Source organism: Lycorma delicatula, chromosome 12 (assembly GCF_047948215.1).
Source record: "Lycorma delicatula isolate Av1 chromosome 12, ASM4794821v1, whole genome shotgun sequence".
In the NCBI taxonomy this organism is placed as follows: Eukaryota; Metazoa; Arthropoda; class Insecta; order Hemiptera; family Fulgoridae; genus Lycorma; species Lycorma delicatula.
The window spans coordinates 71,487,950-71,509,437 of record NC_134466.1 but is presented as its reverse complement, the minus strand read 5'-3'; the positions used below and the strand labels follow the sequence as shown (position 1 = coordinate 71,509,437).

General features: G+C 29.6%; 1 protein-coding gene across 1 annotated transcript in view; it reads right to left on the bottom strand.

Moving 5' to 3' along the window:
• LOC142332806 (uncharacterized) overlaps positions 1-16,007 on the bottom strand; it is a 46,578-nt gene extending 30,571 nt beyond the window's left edge. The window contains exons 1-5 of the mRNA XM_075379422.1: positions 15,957-16,007; positions 9,821-9,970; positions 8,898-9,047; positions 2,750-2,899; positions 1,827-1,976 (exon numbers count right to left, since the gene is read on the bottom strand). Coding sequence (XP_075235537.1) covers positions 1,827-1,976; positions 2,750-2,899; positions 8,898-9,047; positions 9,821-9,970; positions 15,957-15,989 — 633 coding nt within the window. The 5' untranslated portion in view covers positions 15,990-16,007. The remainder of the gene's footprint in view (positions 1-1,826; positions 1,977-2,749; positions 2,900-8,897; positions 9,048-9,820; positions 9,971-15,956) is intronic.
• Positions 16,008-21,488: the final 5,481 nt, after the last annotated feature.

Below are 21,488 nucleotides of genomic sequence, written 5' to 3'. Positions count from 1 at the left end.
CCCTATGATTTGGAGGAACCCAAAAATCACTCTTCTGACTGTTATTTCTGCTTAGCAAACATTAAAGGGATTACATCAAAATCAAAACATAGAGTGTTGTAATCAAACTTACAATCCGCAATGAGAACAGATCCATACTGCAAAGAATTGACAACACCAAAGTCTCCAGAACATGTGACATTAGATGAAGGGAGCTCAGAGTCTGGTGGAAGTAAGAAAGAAAAATAAACAGATTCTGGTGATACAACTTATGAACAAAGCATTTCATCTGAGCCTCATTTACTGATTAAAGTAAATCTTAACGAACTCATAAAAGATTTAAAGTATCAAAAAAACAGTCTGGAATGCTTGCTTCCCGGCAAAAAGGATGGAATCTTCTTCAAAGGAATACAAAGAAATGTAGCACTTATCGTAATCATCATTCTGAATTTAAAGTTGTTTTTCTGAAGAAAATGCCTTAGCGTTTTGTAATGACATTTCTTCTCTTATGCAGCCACTTTGTAATGAACATAACCTAACAGAATGGCACTTGTTCATAGATTCCTCTAAAGTTAGTTTAAAAGCCGACTTCTGCATAATGGCAATAAATTCCCGTCAGTACCTGTGGCCCACTCTGCTACTATGAAAGAAACTTAAAAAATATTAAATCTAAATTGGAAAAGCTTCAATATGCAGTATTATAAATGTAGTATTTGTGGTGATTTGAAAGTGATTGCATTTATTCTTGGTTTGCGGCTTGGTTACATAAACTACTGTTGTTTATTGTAGGAATGGGATAGTAGGGACAGAAAAACATTTATTAGAAAAGAAAAGCCTAAAAAGGTGTATCTACCTCTGTTACATATCAAACTAGGATTAATGAACAATTTCGTCAAGGACATTGAAAATACTCCTGGTTCATGTACTTAAAACAGAAGTTATCTAAAATTATCTGTGCAAAGAAACTCTACGAAATTGTTTTGAGTAAGCTGATGCACACCATGGCTTCAAAAAAGCAATTTTTTTGCTAAAAAATAGTGGCATATCAATACATTCTACTAATTTTCAGGTTTATATCATGCAGTACTATTATTACTATTGTATAATCATTTTATTATAATTACCGATTATAATTTAAAACGCATGAAAAAAAGATTCTAATCAAGGAATACTGAAAAATCCTAGAGAAATGGCATAAAACCACATTAAAAATCACAAGGAACCCTCATAAATACCATACTAAAAACTATGCATGAATTATAGATCCTGGAAGAGTAGCCTCATGGCTGTTATCAAAGATCAATAAGAATGGTATTAAGAAGTACAATATTTCTTATGTTTATTCATTTCTATGTTTTATGGATGTTTTAACAGCAATAATATTACATGCTGTCTGTTGGGAGGTAGTAAACAGTTTGATATGTTACAGAATTTGTTATGGCTGTGCCACATTTACAGTACCATAAGAGACACAATGAAGTAGTTTCTCTGAGGACAACAATGTTCTTCATAAAACTGGTTTCTGTGAATAGATTATAAATTTACTTGCAAGAATATATCAGCTGCATTTCAGTAGGTTTGTTGTGTGATGAGGAACAGTATATTTTGGCACTAGGAAGAAAGAAACAAGAGACCTTTTATAAAACCTCGCTCGGAATGTTTATTCTTTATCAAAAGCCACGAGTTTTCAGGAGTGACTTGTCAATCGTACTATCCTACACATACTGTTTTATCATTTCACATACAGTTTGGTATCACTTTTTTAAGCTTTTAATCAAAATATCTAGTGCTAAACTAGAATGCTAAATATTAGGTAAACCATCAAAAAGTAAATGAAAATATCTTACTTGTCTAGATGTTGTCGGTTTATCATCTGTCATAGCAACAGGAGCAATCAAATGTTCTGTTCGCTCTGTTTCATGCTTGATTTCTTTTTTAATACTCAAAGATAATGGATCTTCATCAAAAAATGAACTATCAGTTTGTGCATCCATACTCTGCAGCAAAAAAAAATAATAATAATAATTTATTATCTTTATATAATTAACAAATATTAAAAATATATCTACTTTTCTTACAATGATAAAACAAATTGGTTTTCATAGAAATAACTCATCCATGTGAGTACTTCTATAATAATATTCAACTGGAACCTTTCAATATATAATCACACATGATAGTTCCAGAAAAGTGAAATATTGTAGGCATTTGCAGTAAATTAATAGATCAATAGAAAAATGATCTTAACCACAATCTAAATGGTTTGGTAAAAGAAACAGGTTGTTGGTGTAAATATAAAAAAACACATCAACCTTGTTTGGAAACAAAAATGTCATAGAATAAGGATTATCAAAACCTATAACAAAGTTTCTGTAACAAACTAAACAAGGTTCATAAAGGCAAGGATAGCTTTGTACTGTTATAAAACATTTTTATAAACAATGTTAAATGTGGGTATAAAATGACTATGTTAGTCACCTTCATTTAAGGCGTGAGGCACCTGCTCACTGTATTTTATTTGTTACGTATTGTTGTACAAAATGTTAGATGCAATCGGTTAAACAAAGCTATTTACCGTCCTATACTCTACTAAAATGTTTTTTACACCATAAATCAAAATATCTCAAGCTAGACATAAATGCAAAATGATTATATGTGAGCAACAAACAGCAAATAAAAATATCATAATGAATAGAATAATTAAGAATTCTTACAATAACTAGGTTTTATGTTTTTAACTTAAAACAAGATAAAGAAGAAAATAGCTTACTTGTTTAAATATTGTCAGACCATCATCTGTCTTAGAAAGATGTACAAAAGAATGTTCTTCTTGCACAGATTCATGCATTTTTTCTTTTTTAATGGGCAAAGATAATGGATTTTCTTCCAAAACTGAATCACTAGTTTGTGGATCCAAACTCTGCAAAACAAAAGTAATATTAATAGTGTGACTATCAAAGCGGGTTTTAAAGCACTAATATGTGTCGGTTATGTCTGGAAATGACTTTTTATACAAATAATCTATATTTATAACTAACACCACATGAAAACCAAAGTTTATGATACAAATGAATTTCTTAATCTCCAAAAAATATACATGAGTAGACAATAACAGTAGAGGTCATCATTTTTTATTACTAAAAATGATACAATATTTTTCATAAGAAAAGTATTCACCGGGTATATAGACTAAATTATAATGGTATAATTATAATTACGTGGTTTGGATTGGGTATAGATGCTAAATTAAACAAAGATTATAGCAAGTTTTTTTAAGTATTAACTTGTATAAAAGAAGAGAATTTAATTTTTACAGAATCAAAAAATATTCAGATGTAAAAAGATAATTCAAAAGTTAAGATGCCAGTAAAATATTGACAAGCTTCTTTTCCTTTTAATTAATCTGACACAGTAACATTTGACATGAAAAGCTTGTAAAACTACAGCCTCACATATGCCATTATCAACCAACCATTAATAAACACATCACACATTTTTTGCATGAAAATTTCATGAGAAGCATACGATTAACTAAACATCTAAATTTATTACACTGTTTCTGGTAAAGCCAAACTGCATTAATTATCTGTGTCACAAAGAAGCCGTTGTGGAAAAGTGAAAAATTTGACAAAAAAATATGAGAGTATCTCTTCTTATAGAAAGTTTACGAGAACCTTCTACAATTGAACAATCAAGACCAGTACATCAAATTTAATAAAAAATATCATTTATATGTAGGATATGATTTCAATTGAAAAAACACAAGCACACTGAAATCTGCCTATTTCCAAGAATATGTTAAATGTTTTTATTAAACTTGTTTCAGAATACTTCCAAGTATTTCGCCTCCAGAATAATACTGAATATCTGTTTCTTGTTGTTCACAACTAATTTCCCGTTTTGCTAATTAGAAAGTCTGACTCCATCACCGGTGAGCTTATATAATTTCACAAAAAATACATAAGTATTTCTTACCTTCTGGCTATGGAAATATGATGAATTATTAAATCGTTTTTTACTTTATATGTTTTTAAAGATCTAACGTTGTTGCTCATAGAGTTCTCTTAAAATCAAAACACATTTAAAAATATTTTAAGAAATTTCTCAGCAGGTTATAAATTGCATTAAAAACTTATGATATGTATCCGAATATATGTGATTTAGAAACATGATAACATTTCTCTAGAAATGTGTAGCTCAATCTTGTAGATAAATAACATACAATTATTACACTGCTTTTCTCATGGCACTCTCATTTTTGTGCATCAGAATGTATTAAAGAGAAATTAAAATAATTTGTTTGACATTTTCATGGTCAATTAATATAATTTTGGATCTTCAGTATATAATTCTTTCATTATTTACTTGACTCACCCATCCAGTACTAAGCCTGTTTTCTCTTATTTTTCATTTCATTCAATTCTTCCAGTAGATGAATATCTAATAAAAATGATAAAACCAATTTTATTACTCTTCGCTGTCTTTGATGTTTTAAGAACAAATGTAATGACCAATCACTTAATCTGGGGATGAGTTTGGAAAATATCTACATTTATTTACAGGGTTCTATTTTCAGTTAATATTAACAGAATTAAACTACAGTAAATTAAAAAAAATTTTTTTTTTATTTGGTATTATGAAATTGCCTGTTGACTGACCAGTTTTAATTTCTGCGCTATGTAGCATATAGTTTGATTGTGTTACATTTTGTTTTCTGTATTTTAACTGCTAATACTAACAAAATTTTTATTTTTGCTACTTTGAAACAAATATAAAGTGCTTGCTTAAATATGAACATAAGATATTTAATATTAAAGTATAAAGTGTTCAATTTGTAGTTGGCATTATTTAAAATAACAAATTTTTACGATAGATTTTTAACTCAACAGCTACATTTTTTTTTAAGGATCTTATTGAAGAAGTTATCGATGATGTGGAAGAAAGAATTACTGGAAGTATTTTACAGACATCAAAATGTGTGATTTGCAATAAATTAAATTATAAGTGCATTTGTGATTGTCTTCAATGAAGAATATGATGATTTCAACACTTTTACTTTTAAAGAAACATGCTTGCAAATTACAGAAAAACATGTTACAGAAAGGAATGTCATATCTTCTCATCTTCTTATTCACTCATGTGTTGTTTGTTAGGAGTCTTTCACTCAGAGTTCTACTTTAGAGTCACACTTAAATATTCATGTTGTCAAAAAAAACAAAAAACATTTATTCGACACAGTAATTTAAAAACACATATCTCTACTAATACAGATGAGAAAAATTTCACTTTTAATTTTTACAAAAAAACTTTTAATGAAAGCTGTAGTTTAAAAACACATTTCTCTATTCCTACTGTTGAAGAAATTCACATGTAATTTTTGTAAGAAATCATTTAGTCAAAAGAGTAATTTTAGTAAATTTAGCAATGGCATATGGCGTGTGGCATTTCTCCACACAGTGAGAAGGAAGTGGGGAGCCTAGATCATGATAAACAACAGATATATGGGACCCAGGCCCTTGTTTGGTCTTGACTTTACACCCAAAATAAAGTTCGCCTTTGGGACTAGAGCACTACTTCACCACATACATAAAAAAAGAAGTTAAAAGATTTAAAAAAACTCTAGGCATTTTGTAACTAACGACTAATTAAAAGAAATAAAATTGTAAATATGTAACACACAAAGCACTTACAATGATGTGTTTCCTGGTTCACTATCTCACAACTGGCATTGTTCTGATGAATGTATGCTGCACTAGGTAACATTTGTACATATTTATACACGTCTAAATCTACACAACAATAACAACACTACTCTTTGAGTTGGCTCATTTGGTTCAATCATATTTATAATTCTCTAGGATCTTTTAGTTGACAATGAAAAAAAAAAATTTTTAAATATTTATACAAATTAAAATAACAAAGAAGCTGTAGGTAATGGAGAAATTATGAATACATATTTGAAAACAGGATAAAGAATTGCATTAAATACACCTACTGGTACTCATGAGACAAAAATCATGTTGACCATCGTTATTGGCAACATTACATGAGATATTTGGCACTTGAATTTGCAAAATCAATCTCATGATAAAAGAATCCCACGATGAGCTTCCTTAAGAAATTTAAAAGTGAAGTTGTATTCCGTTACTTTCTTCTGTGAGCTAATCATACTTCTTTGTAAATTTATATGTCAAACCTACTAAAATGTAAATCCACCCTACTAGTGACACCTTGAAAGGAACTAATTGTATAGTGAGTATTATTAATTTGAATAAAGTAATTATTGTGGCTGATGCCACTTACATGTTGCTTTCATTCAATGGAGTCTTATAGCTACTTTTATGGCGATTTCAGATCTGCAAGGGCAGGGAATTTAGAAATACAAATTTAAAGAAAACCTGATTTTTTAAGGAATTGTATAGTACAACATCTCATTGTACCACGGGTTAGTTTATTGTTTACAAAACTCAGTTGAATAAAAGGAAAGAAGAATCTGCAATCACCTGACTGGATGAGGTGAGGCACATGTTCAGCATTGTTAGTTTAAGCTGTTTTACAATTCTGTAAAACCCTTGGTTCTAACAAAACTAAGTAAGAAAAAATAGTTATTTTAGAACTAGATTTAAAATACTACCACTCATTAAAATTCAGTTATCTCGTGATGTGTTTATATGATTATCTGTTAAGCTTCAACTTAAATTGAGAAATCATTAAAAAATAAATTATACTTATAATTTTGAGTTTTACTCGAGTACTTTTAGATCTCTATCTTGTTATCATTCTTTGAGGGGTTTTGTGCAAAATGTAACTTCTACTTTTTTGCAAATTTATGGATTAAAAAATTATTAATGCAATGTTCACTGGCAGCAGTTTTCCAAATTATTGAATAGGGTTTTCAAATATATTTTCATGAAAAAAAATTGATGTTAAGATACTGGAGAGGAATCTGTATTATGTTAGTTAAATCACTTTACTTTCTTGAACATGAAAACGAGGGCCTGGGTCCCATATATCTGTTGTTTATCATGATCTAGGCTCCCCACTTCCTTCTCACTGTGTGAAGAAATGCCACACGCCATATGCCACTGCTATCCCTATGATTTGGAGGAACCCAAAAATCACTCTTCTGACTGTTATTTCTGCTTAGCAAACATTAAAGGGATTACATCAAAATCAAAACATAGAGTGTTGTAATCAAACTTACAATCCGCAATGAGAACAGATCCATACTGCAAAGAATTGACAACACCAAAGTCTCCAGAACATGTGACATTAGATGAAGGGAGCTCAGAGTCTGGTGGAAGTAAGAAAGAAAAATAAACAGATTCTGGTGATACAACTTATGAACAAAGCATTTCATCTGAGCCTCATTTACTGATTAAAGTAAATCTTAACGAACTCATAAAAGATTTAAAGTATCAAAAAAACAGTCTGGAATGCTTGCTTCCCGGCAAAAAGGATGGAATCTTCTTCAAAGGAATACAAAGAAATGTAGCACTTATCGTAATCATCATTCTGAATTTAAAGTTGTTTTTCTGAAGAAAATGCCTTAGCGTTTTGTAATGACATTTCTTCTCTTATGCAGCCACTTTGTAATGAACATAACCTAACAGAATGGCACTTGTTCATAGATTCCTCTAAAGTTAGTTTAAAAGCCGACTTCTGCATAATGGCAATAAATTCCCGTCAGTACCTGTGGCCCACTCTGCTACTATGAAAGAAACTTAAAAAATATTAAATCTAAATTGGAAAAGCTTCAATATGCAGTATTATAAATGTAGTATTTGTGGTGATTTGAAAGTGATTGCATTTATTCTTGGTTTGCGGCTTGGTTACATAAACTACTGTTGTTTATTGTAGGAATGGGATAGTAGGGACAGAAAAACATTTATTAGAAAAGAAAAGCCTAAAAAGGTGTATCTACCTCTGTTACATATCAAACTAGGATTAATGAACAATTTCGTCAAGGACATTGAAAATACTCCTGGTTCATGTACTTAAAACAGAAGTTATCTAAAATTATCTGTGCAAAGAAACTCTACGAAATTGTTTTGAGTAAGCTGATGCACACCATGGCTTCAAAAAAGCAATTTTTTTGCTAAAAAATAGTGGCATATCAATACATTCTACTAATTTTCAGGTTTATATCATGCAGTACTATTATTACTATTGTATAATCATTTTATTATAATTACTGATTATAATTTAAAACGCATGAAAAAAAGATTCTAATCAAGGAATACTGAAAAATCCTAGAGAAATGGCATAAAACCACATTAAAAATCACAAGGAACCCTCATAAATACCATACTAAAAACTATGCATGAATTATAGATCCTGGAAGAGTAGCCTCATGGCTGTTATCAAAGATCAATAAGAATGGTATTAAGAAGTACAATATTTCTTATGTTTATTCATTTCTATGTTTTATGGATGTTTTAACAGCAATAATATTACATGCTGTCTGTTGGGAGGTAGTAAACAGTTTGATATGTTACAGAATTTGTTATGGCTGTGCCACATTTACAGTACCATAAGAGACACAATGAAGTAGTTTCTCTGAGGACAACAATGTTCTTCATAAAACTGGTTTCTGTGAATAGATTATAAATTTACTTGCAAGAATATATCAGCTGCATTTCAGTAGGTTTGTTGTGTGATGAGGAACAGTATATTTTGGCACTAGGAAGAAAGAAACAAGAGACCTTTTATAAAACCTCGCTCGGAATGTTTATTCTTTATCAAAAGCCACGAGTTTTCAGGAGTGACTTGTCAATCGTACTATCCTACACATACTGTTTTATCATTTCACATACAGTTTGGTATCACTTTTTTAAGCTTTTAATCAAAATATCTAGTGCTAAACTAGAATGCTAAATATTAGGTAAACCATCAAAAAGTAAATGAAAATATCTTACTTGTCTAGATGTTGTCGGTTTATCATCTGTCATAGCAACAGGAGCAATCAAATGTTCTGTTCGCTCTGTTTCATGCTTGATTTCTTTTTTAATACTCAAAGATAATGGATCTTCATCAAAAAATGAACTATCAGTTTGTGCATCCATACTCTGCAGCAAAAAAAAATAATAATAATAATTTATTATCTTTATATAATTAACAAATATTAAAAATATATCTACTTTTCTTACAATGATAAAACAAATTGGTTTTCATAGAAATAACTCATCCATGTGAGTACTTCTATAATAATATTCAACTGGAACCTTTCAATATATAATCACACATGATAGTTCCAGAAAAGTGAAATATTGTAGGCATTTGCAGTAAATTAATAGATCAATAGAAAAATGATCTTAACCACAATCTAAATGGTTTGGTAAAAGAAACAGGTTGTTGGTGTAAATATAAAAAAACACATCAACCTTGTTTGGAAACAAAAATGTCATAGAATAAGGATTATCAAAACCTATAACAAAGTTTCTGTAACAAACTAAACAAGGTTCATAAAGGCAAGGATAGCTTTGTACTGTTATAAAACATTTTTATAAACAATGTTAAATGTGGGTATAAAATGACTATGTTAGTCACCTTCATTTAAGGCGTGAGGCACCTGCTCACTGTATTTTATTTGTTACGTATTGTTGTACAAAATGTTAGATGCAATCGGTTAAACAAAGCTATTTACCGTCCTATACTCTACTAAAATGTTTTTTACACCATAAATCAAAATATCTCAAGCTAGACATAAATGCAAAATGATTATATGTGAGCAACAAACAGCAAATAAAAATATCATAATGAATAGAATAATTAAGAATTCTTACAATAACTAGGTTTTATGTTTTTAACTTAAAACAAGATAAAGAAGAAAATAGCTTACTTGTTTAAATATTGTCAGACCATCATCTGTCTTAGAAAGATGTACAAAAGAATGTTCTTCTTGCACAGATTCATGCATTTTTTCTTTTTTAATGGGCAAAGATAATGGATTTTCTTCCAAAACTGAATCACTAGTTTGTGGATCCAAACTCTGCAAAACAAAAGTAATATTAATAGTGTGACTATCAAAGCGGGTTTTAAAGCACTAATATGTGTCGGTTATGTCTGGAAATGACTTTTTATACAAATAATCTATATTTATAACTAACACCACATGAAAACCAAAGTTTATGATACAAATGAATTTCTTAATCTCCAAAAAATATACATGAGTAGACAATAACAGTAGAGGTCATCATTTTTTATTACTAAAAATGATACAATATTTTTCATAAGAAAAGTATTCACCGGGTATATAGACTAAATTATAATGGTATAATTATAATTACGTGGTTTGGATTGGGTATAGATGCTAAATTAAACAAAGATTATAGCAAGTTTTTTTAAGTATTAACTTGTATAAAAGAAGAGAATTTAATTTTTACAGAATCAAAAAATATTCAGATGTAAAAAGATAATTCAAAAGTTAAGATGCCAGTAAAATATTGACAAGCTTCTTTTCCTTTTAATTAATCTGACACAGTAACATTTGACATGAAAAGCTTGTAAAACTACAGCCTCACATATGCCATTATCAACCAACCATTAATAAACACATCACACATTTTTTGCATGAAAATTTCATGAGAAGCATACGATTAACTAAACATCTAAATTTATTACACTGTTTCTGGTAAAGCCAAACTGCATTAATTATCTGTGTCACAAAGAAGCCGTTGTGGAAAAGTGAAAAATTTGACAAAAAAATATGAGAGTATCTCTTCTTATAGAAAGTTTACGAGAACCTTCTACAATTGAACAATCAAGACCAGTACATCAAATTTAATAAAAAATATCATTTATATGTAGGATATGATTTCAATTGAAAAAACACAAGCACACTGAAATCTGCCTATTTCCAAGAATATGTTAAATGTTTTTATTAAACTTGTTTCAGAATACTTCCAAGTATTTCGCCTCCAGAATAATACTGAATATCTGTTTCTTGTTGTTCACAACTAATTTCCCGTTTTGCTAATTAGAAAGTCTGACTCCATCACCGGTGAGCTTATATAATTTCACAAAAAATACATAAGTATTTCTTACCTTCTGGCTATGGAAATATGATGAATTATTAAATCGTTTTTTACTTTATATGTTTTTAAAGATCTAACGTTGTTGCTCATAGAGTTCTCTTAAAATCAAAACACATTTAAAAATATTTTAAGAAATTTCTCAGCAGGTTATAAATTGCATTAAAAACTTATGATATGTATCCGAATATATGTGATTTAGAAACATGATAACATTTCTCTAGAAATGTGTAGCTCAATCTTGTAGATAAATAACATACAATTATTACACTGCTTTTCTCATGGCACTCTCATTTTTGTGCATCAGAATGTATTAAAGAGAAATTAAAATAATTTGTTTGACATTTTCATGGTCAATTAATATAATTTTGGATCTTCAGTATATAATTCTTTCATTATTTACTTGACTCACCCATCCAGTACTAAGCCTGTTTTCTCTTATTTTTCATTTCATTCAATTCTTCCAGTAGATGAATATCTAATAAAAATGATAAAACCAATTTTATTACTCTTCGCTGTCTTTGATGTTTTAAGAACAAATGTAATGACCAATCACTTAATCTGGGGATGAGTTTGGAAAATATCTACATTTATTTACAGGGTTCTATTTTCAGTTAATATTAACAGAATTAAACTACAGTAAATTAAAAAAAATTTTTTTTTTATTTGGTATTATGAAATTGCCTGTTGACTGACCAGTTTTAATTTCTGCGCTATGTAGCATATAGTTTGATTGTGTTACATTTTGTTTTCTGTATTTTAACTGCTAATACTAACAAAATTTTTATTTTTGCTACTTTGAAACAAATATAAAGTGCTTGCTTAAATATGAACATAAGATATTTAATATTAAAGTATAAAGTGTTCAATTTGTAGTTGGCATTATTTAAAATAACAAATTTTTACGATAGATTTTTAACTCAACAGCTACATTTTTTTTTAAGGATCTTATTGAAGAAGTTATCGATGATGTGGAAGAAAGAATTACTGGAAGTATTTTACAGACATCAAAATGTGTGATTTGCAATAAATTAAATTATAAGTGCATTTGTGATTGTCTTCAATGAAGAATATGATGATTTCAACACTTTTACTTTTAAAGAAACATGCTTGCAAATTACAGAAAAACCTGTTACAGAAAGGAATGTCATATCTTCTCATCTTCTTATTCACTCATGTGTTTTTTGTCAGGAGTCTTTCACTCAGAGTTCTACTTTAGAGTCACACTTAAATATTCATGTTGTCAAAAAAAACAAAAAACATTTATTCGACACAGTAATTTAAAAACACATATCTCTACTAATACAGATGAGAAAAATTTCACTTTTAATTTTTGCAAAAAAACTTTTAATGAAAGCTGTAGTTTAAAAACACATTTCTCTATTCCTACTGTTGAAGAAATTCACATGTAATTTTTGTAAGAAATCATTTAGTCAAAAGAGTAATTTTAGTAAATTTAGCAATGGCATATAGCGTGTGGCATTTCTCCACACAGTGAGAAGGAAGTGGGGAGCCTAGATCATGATAAACAACAGATATATGGGACCCAGGCCCTTGTTTGGTCTTGACTTTACACCCAAAATAAAGTTCGCCTTTGGGACTAGAGCACTACTTCACCACATACATAAAAAAAGAAGTTAAAAGATTTAAAAAAACTCTAGGCATTTTGTAACTAACGACTAATTTAAAGAAATAAAATTGTAAATATGTAACACACAAAGCACTTACAATGACATGTTTCCTGGTTCACTATCTCACAACTGGCATTGTTCTGATGAATGTATGCTGCACTAGGTAACATTTGTACATATTTATACACGTCTAAATCTACACAACAATAACAACACTACTCTTTGAGTTAGCTCATTTGGTTCAATCATATTTATAATTCTCTAGGATCTTTTAGTTGACAATGAAAAAAAAAAATTTTTAAATATTTATACAAATTAAAATAACAAAGAAGCTGTAGGTAATGGAGAAATTATGAATACATATTTGAAAACAGGATAAAGAATTGCATTAAATACACCTATTGGTACTCATGAGACAAAAATCATGTTGACCATCGTTATTGGCAACATTACATGAGATATTTGGCACTTGAATTTGCAAAATCAATCTCATGATAAAAGAATCCCACGATGAGCTTCCTTAAGAAATTTAAAAGTGAAGTTGTATTCCGTTACTTTCTTCTGTGAGCTAATCATACTTCTTTGTAAATTTATATGTCAAACCTACTAAAATGTAAATCCACCCTACTAGTGACACCTTGAAAGGAACTAATTGTATAGTGAGTATTATTAATTTGAATAAAGTAATTATTGTGGCTGATGCCACTTACATGTTGCTTTCATTCAATGGAGTCTTATAGCTACTTTTATGGCGATTTCAGATCTGCAAGGGCAGGGAATTTAGAAATACAAATTTAAAGAAAACCTGATTTTTTAAGGAATTGTATAGTACAACATCTCATTGTACCACGGGTTAGTTTACTGTTTACAAAACTCAGTTGAATAAAAGGAAAGAAGAATCTGCAATCACCTAACTGGATGAGGTGAGGCACATGTTCAGCATTATTAGTATAAGCTGTTTTACAATTCTGTAAAAGCCTTGGTTCTAACAAAACTAAGTAAGAAAAAATAGTTATTTTAGAACTAGATTTAAAATACTACCACTCATTAAAATTCAGTTATCTCGTGATGTGTTTATATGATTATCTGTTAAGCTTCAACTTAAATTGAGAAATCATTAAAAAATAAATTATACTTATAATTTTGAGTTTTACTCGAGTACTTTTAGATCTCTATCTTGTTATCATTCTTTGAGGGGTTTTGTGCAAAATGTAACTTCTACTTTTTTGCAAATTTATGGATTAAAAAATTATTAATGCAATGTTCACTGGCAGCAGTTTTCCAAATTATTGAATAGGGTTTTCAAAAATATTTTCATGAAAAAAAATTGATGTTAAGATACTGGAGAGGAATCTGTATTATGTTAGTTAAATCACTTTACTTTCTTGAACTTGAAAACAAGGGCCTGGGTCCCATACATCTGTTGTTTATCATGTTCTAGGTTTCTCACTGTGTGGAGAAATGCCACACGCTATATGCCATTGCTATCCCTATGATTTGGAGGAACCCAAAAATCACTCTTCCGACTGTTATTTCTGCTTAGCAAACATTAAAGGGATTACATCAAAATCAAAACATAGAGTGTTGTAATCAAACTTACAATCCGCAATGAGAACAGATCCATACTGCAAAGAATTGACAACACCAAAGTCTCCAGAACATGTGACATTAGATGAAGGGAGCTCAGAGTCTGGTGGAAGTAAGAAAGAAAAATAAACAGATTCTGGTGATACAACTTATGAACAAAGCATTTCATCTGAGCCTCATTTACTGATTAAAGTAAATCTTAACGAACTCATAAAAGATTTAAAGTATCAAAAAAACAGTCTGGAATGCTTGCTTCCCGGCAAAAAGGATGGAATCTTCTTCAAAGGAATACAAAGAAATGTAGCACTTATCGTAATCATCATTCTGAATTTAAAGTTGTTTTTCTGAAGAAAATGCCTTAGCGTTTTGTAATGACATTTCTTCTCTTATGCAGCCACTTTGTAATGAACATAACCCAACAGAATGGCACTTGTTCATAGATTCCTCTAAAGTTAGTTTAAAAGCCGGCTTCTGCATAATGGCAATAAATTCCCGTCAGTACCTGTGGCCCACTCTGCTACTATGAAAGAAACTTAAAAAATATTAAATCTATATTGGAAAAGCTTCAATATGCAGTATATAAATGTAGTATTTGTGGTGATTTGAAAGTGATTGCATTTATTCTTGGTTTGCGGCTTGGTTACATAAACTACTGTTGTTTATTGTAGGAATGGGATAGTAGGGACAGAAAAACATTTATTAGAAAAGAAAAGCCTAAAAAGGTGTATCTACCTCTGTTACATATCAAACTAGGATTAATGAACAATTTCGTCAAGGACATTGAAAATACTCCTGGTTCATGTACTTAAAACAGAAGTTTTCTAAAATTATCTGTGCAAAGAAACTCTACGAAATTGTTTTGAGTAAGCTGATGCACACCATGGCTTCAAAAAAGCAATTTTTTTGCTAAAAAATAGTGGCATATCAATACATTCTACTAATTTTCAGGTTTATATCATGCAGTACTATTATTACTATTGTATAATCATTTTATTATAATTACCGATTATAATTTAAAACGCATGAAAAAAAGATTCTAATCAAGGAATACTGAAAAATCCTAGAGAAATGGCATAAAACCACATTAAAAATCACAAGGAACCCTCATAAATACCATACTAAAAACTATGCATGAATTATAGATCCTGGAAGAGTAGCCTCATGGCTGTTATCAAAGATCAATAAGAATGGTATTAAGAAGTACAATATTTCTTATGTTTATTCATTTCTATGTTTTATGGATGTTTTAACAGCAATAATATAACATGCTGTCTGTTGGGAGGTAGTAAACAGTTTGATATGTTACAGAATTTGTTATGGCTGTGCCACATTTACAGTACCATAAGAGACACAATGAAGTAGTTTCTCTGAGGACAACAATGTTCTTCATAAAACTGGTTTCTGTGAATAGATTATAAATTTACTTGCAAGAATATATCAGCTGCATTTCAGTAGGTTTGTTGTGTGATGAGGAACAGTATATTTTGGCACTAGGAAGAAAGAAACAAGAGACCTTATATAAAACCTCGCTCGGAATGTTTATTCTTTATCAAAAGCCACGAGTTTTCAGGAGTGACTTGTCAATCGTACTATCCTACACATACTGTTTTATCATTTCACATACAGTTTGGTATCACTTTTTTAAGCTTTTAATCAAAATATCTAGTGTTAAACTAGAATGCTAAATATTAGGTAAACCGTCAAAAAGTAAATGAAAATATCTTACTTGTCTAGATGTTGTCGGTTTATCATCTGTCATAGCAACAGGAGCAATCAAATTTTCTGTTCGCTCTGTTTCATGCTTGATTTCTTTTTTAATACTCAAAGATAATGAATCTTCATCAAAAAATGAACTATCAGTTTGTGCATCCATACTCTGCAGCAAAACATAAAATAATAATAATAATAATAATAATTTATTATCTTTATATAATTAACAAATATTAAAAATATATCTACTTTTCTTACAATGATAAAACAAATTGGTTTTCATAGAAATAACTCATCCATGTGAGTACTTCTATAATAATATTCAACTGGAACCTTTCAATATATAATCACACATGATAGTTCCAGAAAAGTGAAATATTGTAGGCATTTGCAGTAAATTAATAGATCAATAGAAAAATGATCTTAACCACAATCTAAATGGTTTGGTAAAAGAAACAGGTTGTTGGTGTAAATATAAAAAAACAATCAACCTTGTTTGGAAACAAAAATGCAGCGACACAGAATAAGGATTATCGAAACCTATAACAAAGTTTCTCGTAACTGAACATGCTTGATAAAGGCAAGGATAGCTTTGAACTCTTTTAATAAAATATTTTCATAAACGATGTTAAATGTGGGTATAAAATGAATATGTTAGTCACCTTTATTTAAGGCAAGGTATATAGACTTCGATGCTAAATTAAACAAAGATTATTGCATGCTTTTTAAGTATTAATGGAAGCAAATTCACTTGTATAAAAGATGAAAATTTAATCTTTAGTTTAATTTTAGGTAAAAAGATTATTCAAGAGTTAAGATGCCAGTAACATAAAATAAGGCTGTCTTCCATGAACTATTAGAAGAACACGAGTCAAAAAGGAGTGTCCTAAGCTGACCCTAGTTATAACTCTGTCACACAAGTCCGACTGACAAACGCCAGAGTTGATACTTATCGATTAGCATAATATGACATTTCAATGTTATACTTTAACACAAGCATACTATTTGGCTACTGTAATTGACAAGCGTCTTTCCCTTTTAATTAACTGACATAGTAACATTTGACATGAAAACTTGTAAAACTGCCTCTCATAAGCCCTTTGCACCATTAATAAAGACATTACTGATTTTTTGCATGAAAATTTCAGGAGAAGCATACAATTAACTAAACATCTAAATTTATTACACTGTTTCTTGTAAAGCCAAACTGCATTAATTTTCTGTGGTACAAAGAAGCCATTGTGGAAAAGTTAAAAATTTAACAGAAAAATATGAGATTATCTTTTTTATAGAAAGTTTACAAGAACCTTCCACAACTATCTTTCAGAGAATTGTACAATCATGACCCCACTACATCAAATTTAATCAAAAATATTATATATATGCAGGATATGATTTCAACTGAAAAAACAAGCACATCGAAATCTGCCTATTTCCATAAATGTGTTTAATGTTTTTATTATACTTGTTTGCGAATACATAAAATATTTCGCCTCCAGAATAATTCTGAATATCTGTCTCTTGTTCACGACTAATTTCCCGTTAGCTAATTAGAAAGTCTGACTCCATCACCGGTGAGCTTATATAATTTCACAAAAAATACGTAAGTATTTCTTACCTTCTGGCTATGCAAATGTGATTAATTATTAAATGTGTTATTATAGAGTTTTCTATATTATTATATTTAGTTATATTAATATACTTACGACACGTATATAAAACGCACTTCTTTCACTAAATAAAAATAACTTTAATGACTACCAACCACCTTATATGTAAAAACAATGAAATAGGGTAGCAAGTTAGCAACCACCATGGATTCTCAAGGCTTCTACTAAACAAACGTGTGTGGAACCAATGAGTTTCCCATGCCTTCTGTATCATTCTGAATATCTGACTGTTGTTTATCATGACTAATTTCCTATATTCCAACGGGGCAGTTATTATTCGGTCCCATTATTTCACAAAAAATAAGTAAACTTTACTTACCTCCTGGCTTTTCTAATATGAATCAATATTCAATACAAAATAATAATTACTTGGTTTTGTTGGGGCAACCATTCCCAATCAACAGTTTCTAGTGGATGTTTTTGAGCTGCCAACTATTTAAGCACAAATTTAATAATTTGTTATTTAGTATTTTATATATTTTGCTATATTAATAATATTAATATAATGAAAATTATTATTTATTTAAATCTATGTATCCTATTAGTTGATATTGAACAAAGCGTATAATTAAAATTAATAAAATTACTCTCAAAAATCGGTTAGTCGCAATCTTCTTTGATGCATTAGCCGCTAAGAAATTTCATTACAGAAATTTCTCTTTCTTTTTATTCTCTTTCTCATTAAAAATCTAAAGAAGATTGTGTTCCAATATGTTGGAATAAAAAAGGTTTATAGTGAACCCAGAGTTCATCTTTTGCTCTCCGATATAATGCCTGTACAGAAAAATGAAATAAAAATTCTTCACTAATAAAAAAAACTCGGCGACAAAGTTTTATACTTTCCTGGCATCGGTTCTTATTACTACATAGTGGAGAAATAAATATACATGAAAAAAGTTTAAGAGTCGATATTTTAATTGAAAATTAAAAAAATCCAATTAAAAAATACGCATTTTTTAGAAAGAGCGAGAATTTGGGGGCAAAATTCTTTTTAAATGGTTGAGACACATTCACACATTTGCTGAGCTTAATATGAAGCGGGATTATGTTGGCAAAATTTTGAGAAAATTGATCCCAAAGAAACTATCTTCCCCACCCCTGTGGAGATATTGATCCGATAGAAGATATCGTATGTATATCCACGTGTACATATGTACATAAAATGTTACCCCCCACTTTTTTTGGGGTCCCTGGGTCATGGAACATCAAGAAATGCAAAAAAACCCATACCCCATTTTTGACTGATTACCATACTTAACTTCTTGCAGCATAGCTCTTAGCTATGATCCCAGGAAATTAAAAACAATCCTGTAACAAAAGACTTGTGAAATCTGGTCACTGATACATTATTCAATATTATCTTCTTCTTTAAAAGTGTACATGTATCCCACTTTTTTATTATCAAATCCATTACTGATTCTAGAACTATTTTTGCTATTTATACAGCAATTATACAAGTTGAAGAATAGGGTGTCAATGATAAGATATGTCATCACGGTTATGGCAACATCAATATTAATATAATTAAACTATTTAAAACTTTTACATTACACACAATAATTACCCAAAATTTTAACCGTCAAATCAAAATCTTATAATTATATAAAATTGTATCTTTTTAATCTTACAAAATGAACTACTATCAGCGAGGTTAAGTGCTAAAAAATTTGGATGTTCATTAGTCTTTGTTGATTGATTTGAGTGTTATTTTCTGCCCGTCCTAGCATTGTTACTCTAGCATTTGTAGTTTACGCATTTCAGAGTACCTCCATTCTCTTAACTACTTTTAGCACTGAGTCTTCCTGAGATGGGATCATCGAATAAATATCACTCCCACTACCCATCCATACTACTGTCATGGTCCATTCTACTTTGTCCCTCCTGCTCTAATAGTTATATAATTTCTTGAAAATAATCCTGATTCTTCATTTTAACAATTTTAAATTTTTATAAAAAAATTACATCAAATCGAGTGTTTATTTGTACATTAATTATCAGCTGATCTTTAAATTTCAGCATGAATATTTCCATGTCTTCTAGAATATTTAAAAGTTTTCCTTTATCTGCGTGTAATTTTTTTAAGGATTTTTATCATTTCACTGGTAATATGTCCTTTTTTGTACCAAATGCGTTGCATTATTTGAATCCTTTTTTCCATATTTATATGATTTTATACTTCATTAAATCCTGTTTTAAATTGTCATCTCATTTGTCCTATATACATCATTGTTACACTCACATTTTATTTGATATACTCCATTTTTGTTATAATAGTTTCTTTCTTCTATATTATTTCTAAATTTACTCGTGACAGAATTATTTGTGGTAAATATTTTATTTATATTTATTAAAAAAAATACTTTATATTTTTCTTCCCCGTACATTTTGCTCAATTTTGTTTTTCTTCTTCTGGCCTTCTGTTGTTCCTTTTTTTGTTTTTTTATCTTTCAAAATAGTATCCTTATTATTCCTTTTTCATAATCATTACTCACTCTTATTTGAAAGATACCTAGTTCTTTTTTTTTTATTACACTTTACTTGATGATAAACTGATTACTCTTTATTGATAATTTGAACTGAATTAGATTATTTCATGCATAACAGTAATCGTTTTAAGATCTTGATATGCTTGTTGCTGATAACACTTTTGTGAGCGTTTTTGCTTTCAAATGCTCAATTATTTCATTTAGATTTGCGTCCAAGTAACCGATAAATTTTTTGTAGACTTAGATGTATGCTCCTTTTTAGATAGTATATGCTTCTTCATGTACAGGTGATGGTCAAGATAAAATCCTATGTACATCATCTGCTTGAGTGATGTCAACAAAACTTACCGTTGAGTATTCCTGTATAGGAAGTTGTTTCTAGATACTGTAAACGTGACATAAGTAAACCTGACTGCTTTCAAAGACTATTTAAAAAATTTACAGTTTCTCTGAGGTAACACGTGGATTTCTATAAACAAGAATGGCTGTCAGTTTAAAGCAAATCTGCAGTGTACATTTAATACAATATTGGGCCAAGAACACTTCCTTGTTGAATACTGGATTTTATATCGTACAAATCTGTGAGAAAATCTTAAATCTAGTTTAAAAACAGCTTACTTCAAGGTATAGAACTATCTATAAAACATTATGGTAGGGCTTTCTTCTTTTTACATTTTAAAATAATGCCGCACCTTATCAAACATCCAGATACAGTCAAAACAGTTCCTTTGATTCAAAAATAATGTTGTCCGATCTGACAACATGGAAAAACTTGTTCTATGGCTGTCCTTTCATAAAATCAAAGAAAAATGATTTCAGCTTCTGAAGAACAGTTAAACACTGGAAGGAGAATAATGGATCCGTAAGATTTCACACCATATAGATATTTACCAGCTTATGAATCATAATAGTTATGGTATTTTCAAAAGTCTGCAGAAATGTCAGATTCATAAAATGATGTTGAAAATAACTAACTAAAAAATAGATTTATTTTTATATATATTTAAAGATAGAAAATTAGACTGTAATGCTTCTAATACGTGCTTCTGGTGATGCTTCTAATACATGACTGGTGATTAAATTGAAACCTGGAGTTAAATTTGCATTTATTTATTTATCAATCACTTTCAGAACTTCTCATGGACTATAACGTTTCATTGGCAGAGACACCTTAGGAAGGAAATTTGTTTTCGTTATTGCCTTCTGTACTATTTGAGACTGATAAAATTGAAATACTTAAGGGTGATATTCTGCAAATAACCTCGCTTCAGAAATTACATCAATGTTGCTATATTTTAAAAAATATAGTTTTCCTCCTAACAAGCTGTTTGCATCTTACAGTGAAATTAGTAATGATTGTCCCGATTCACTTGCTGGAAATAATTTCCGCAA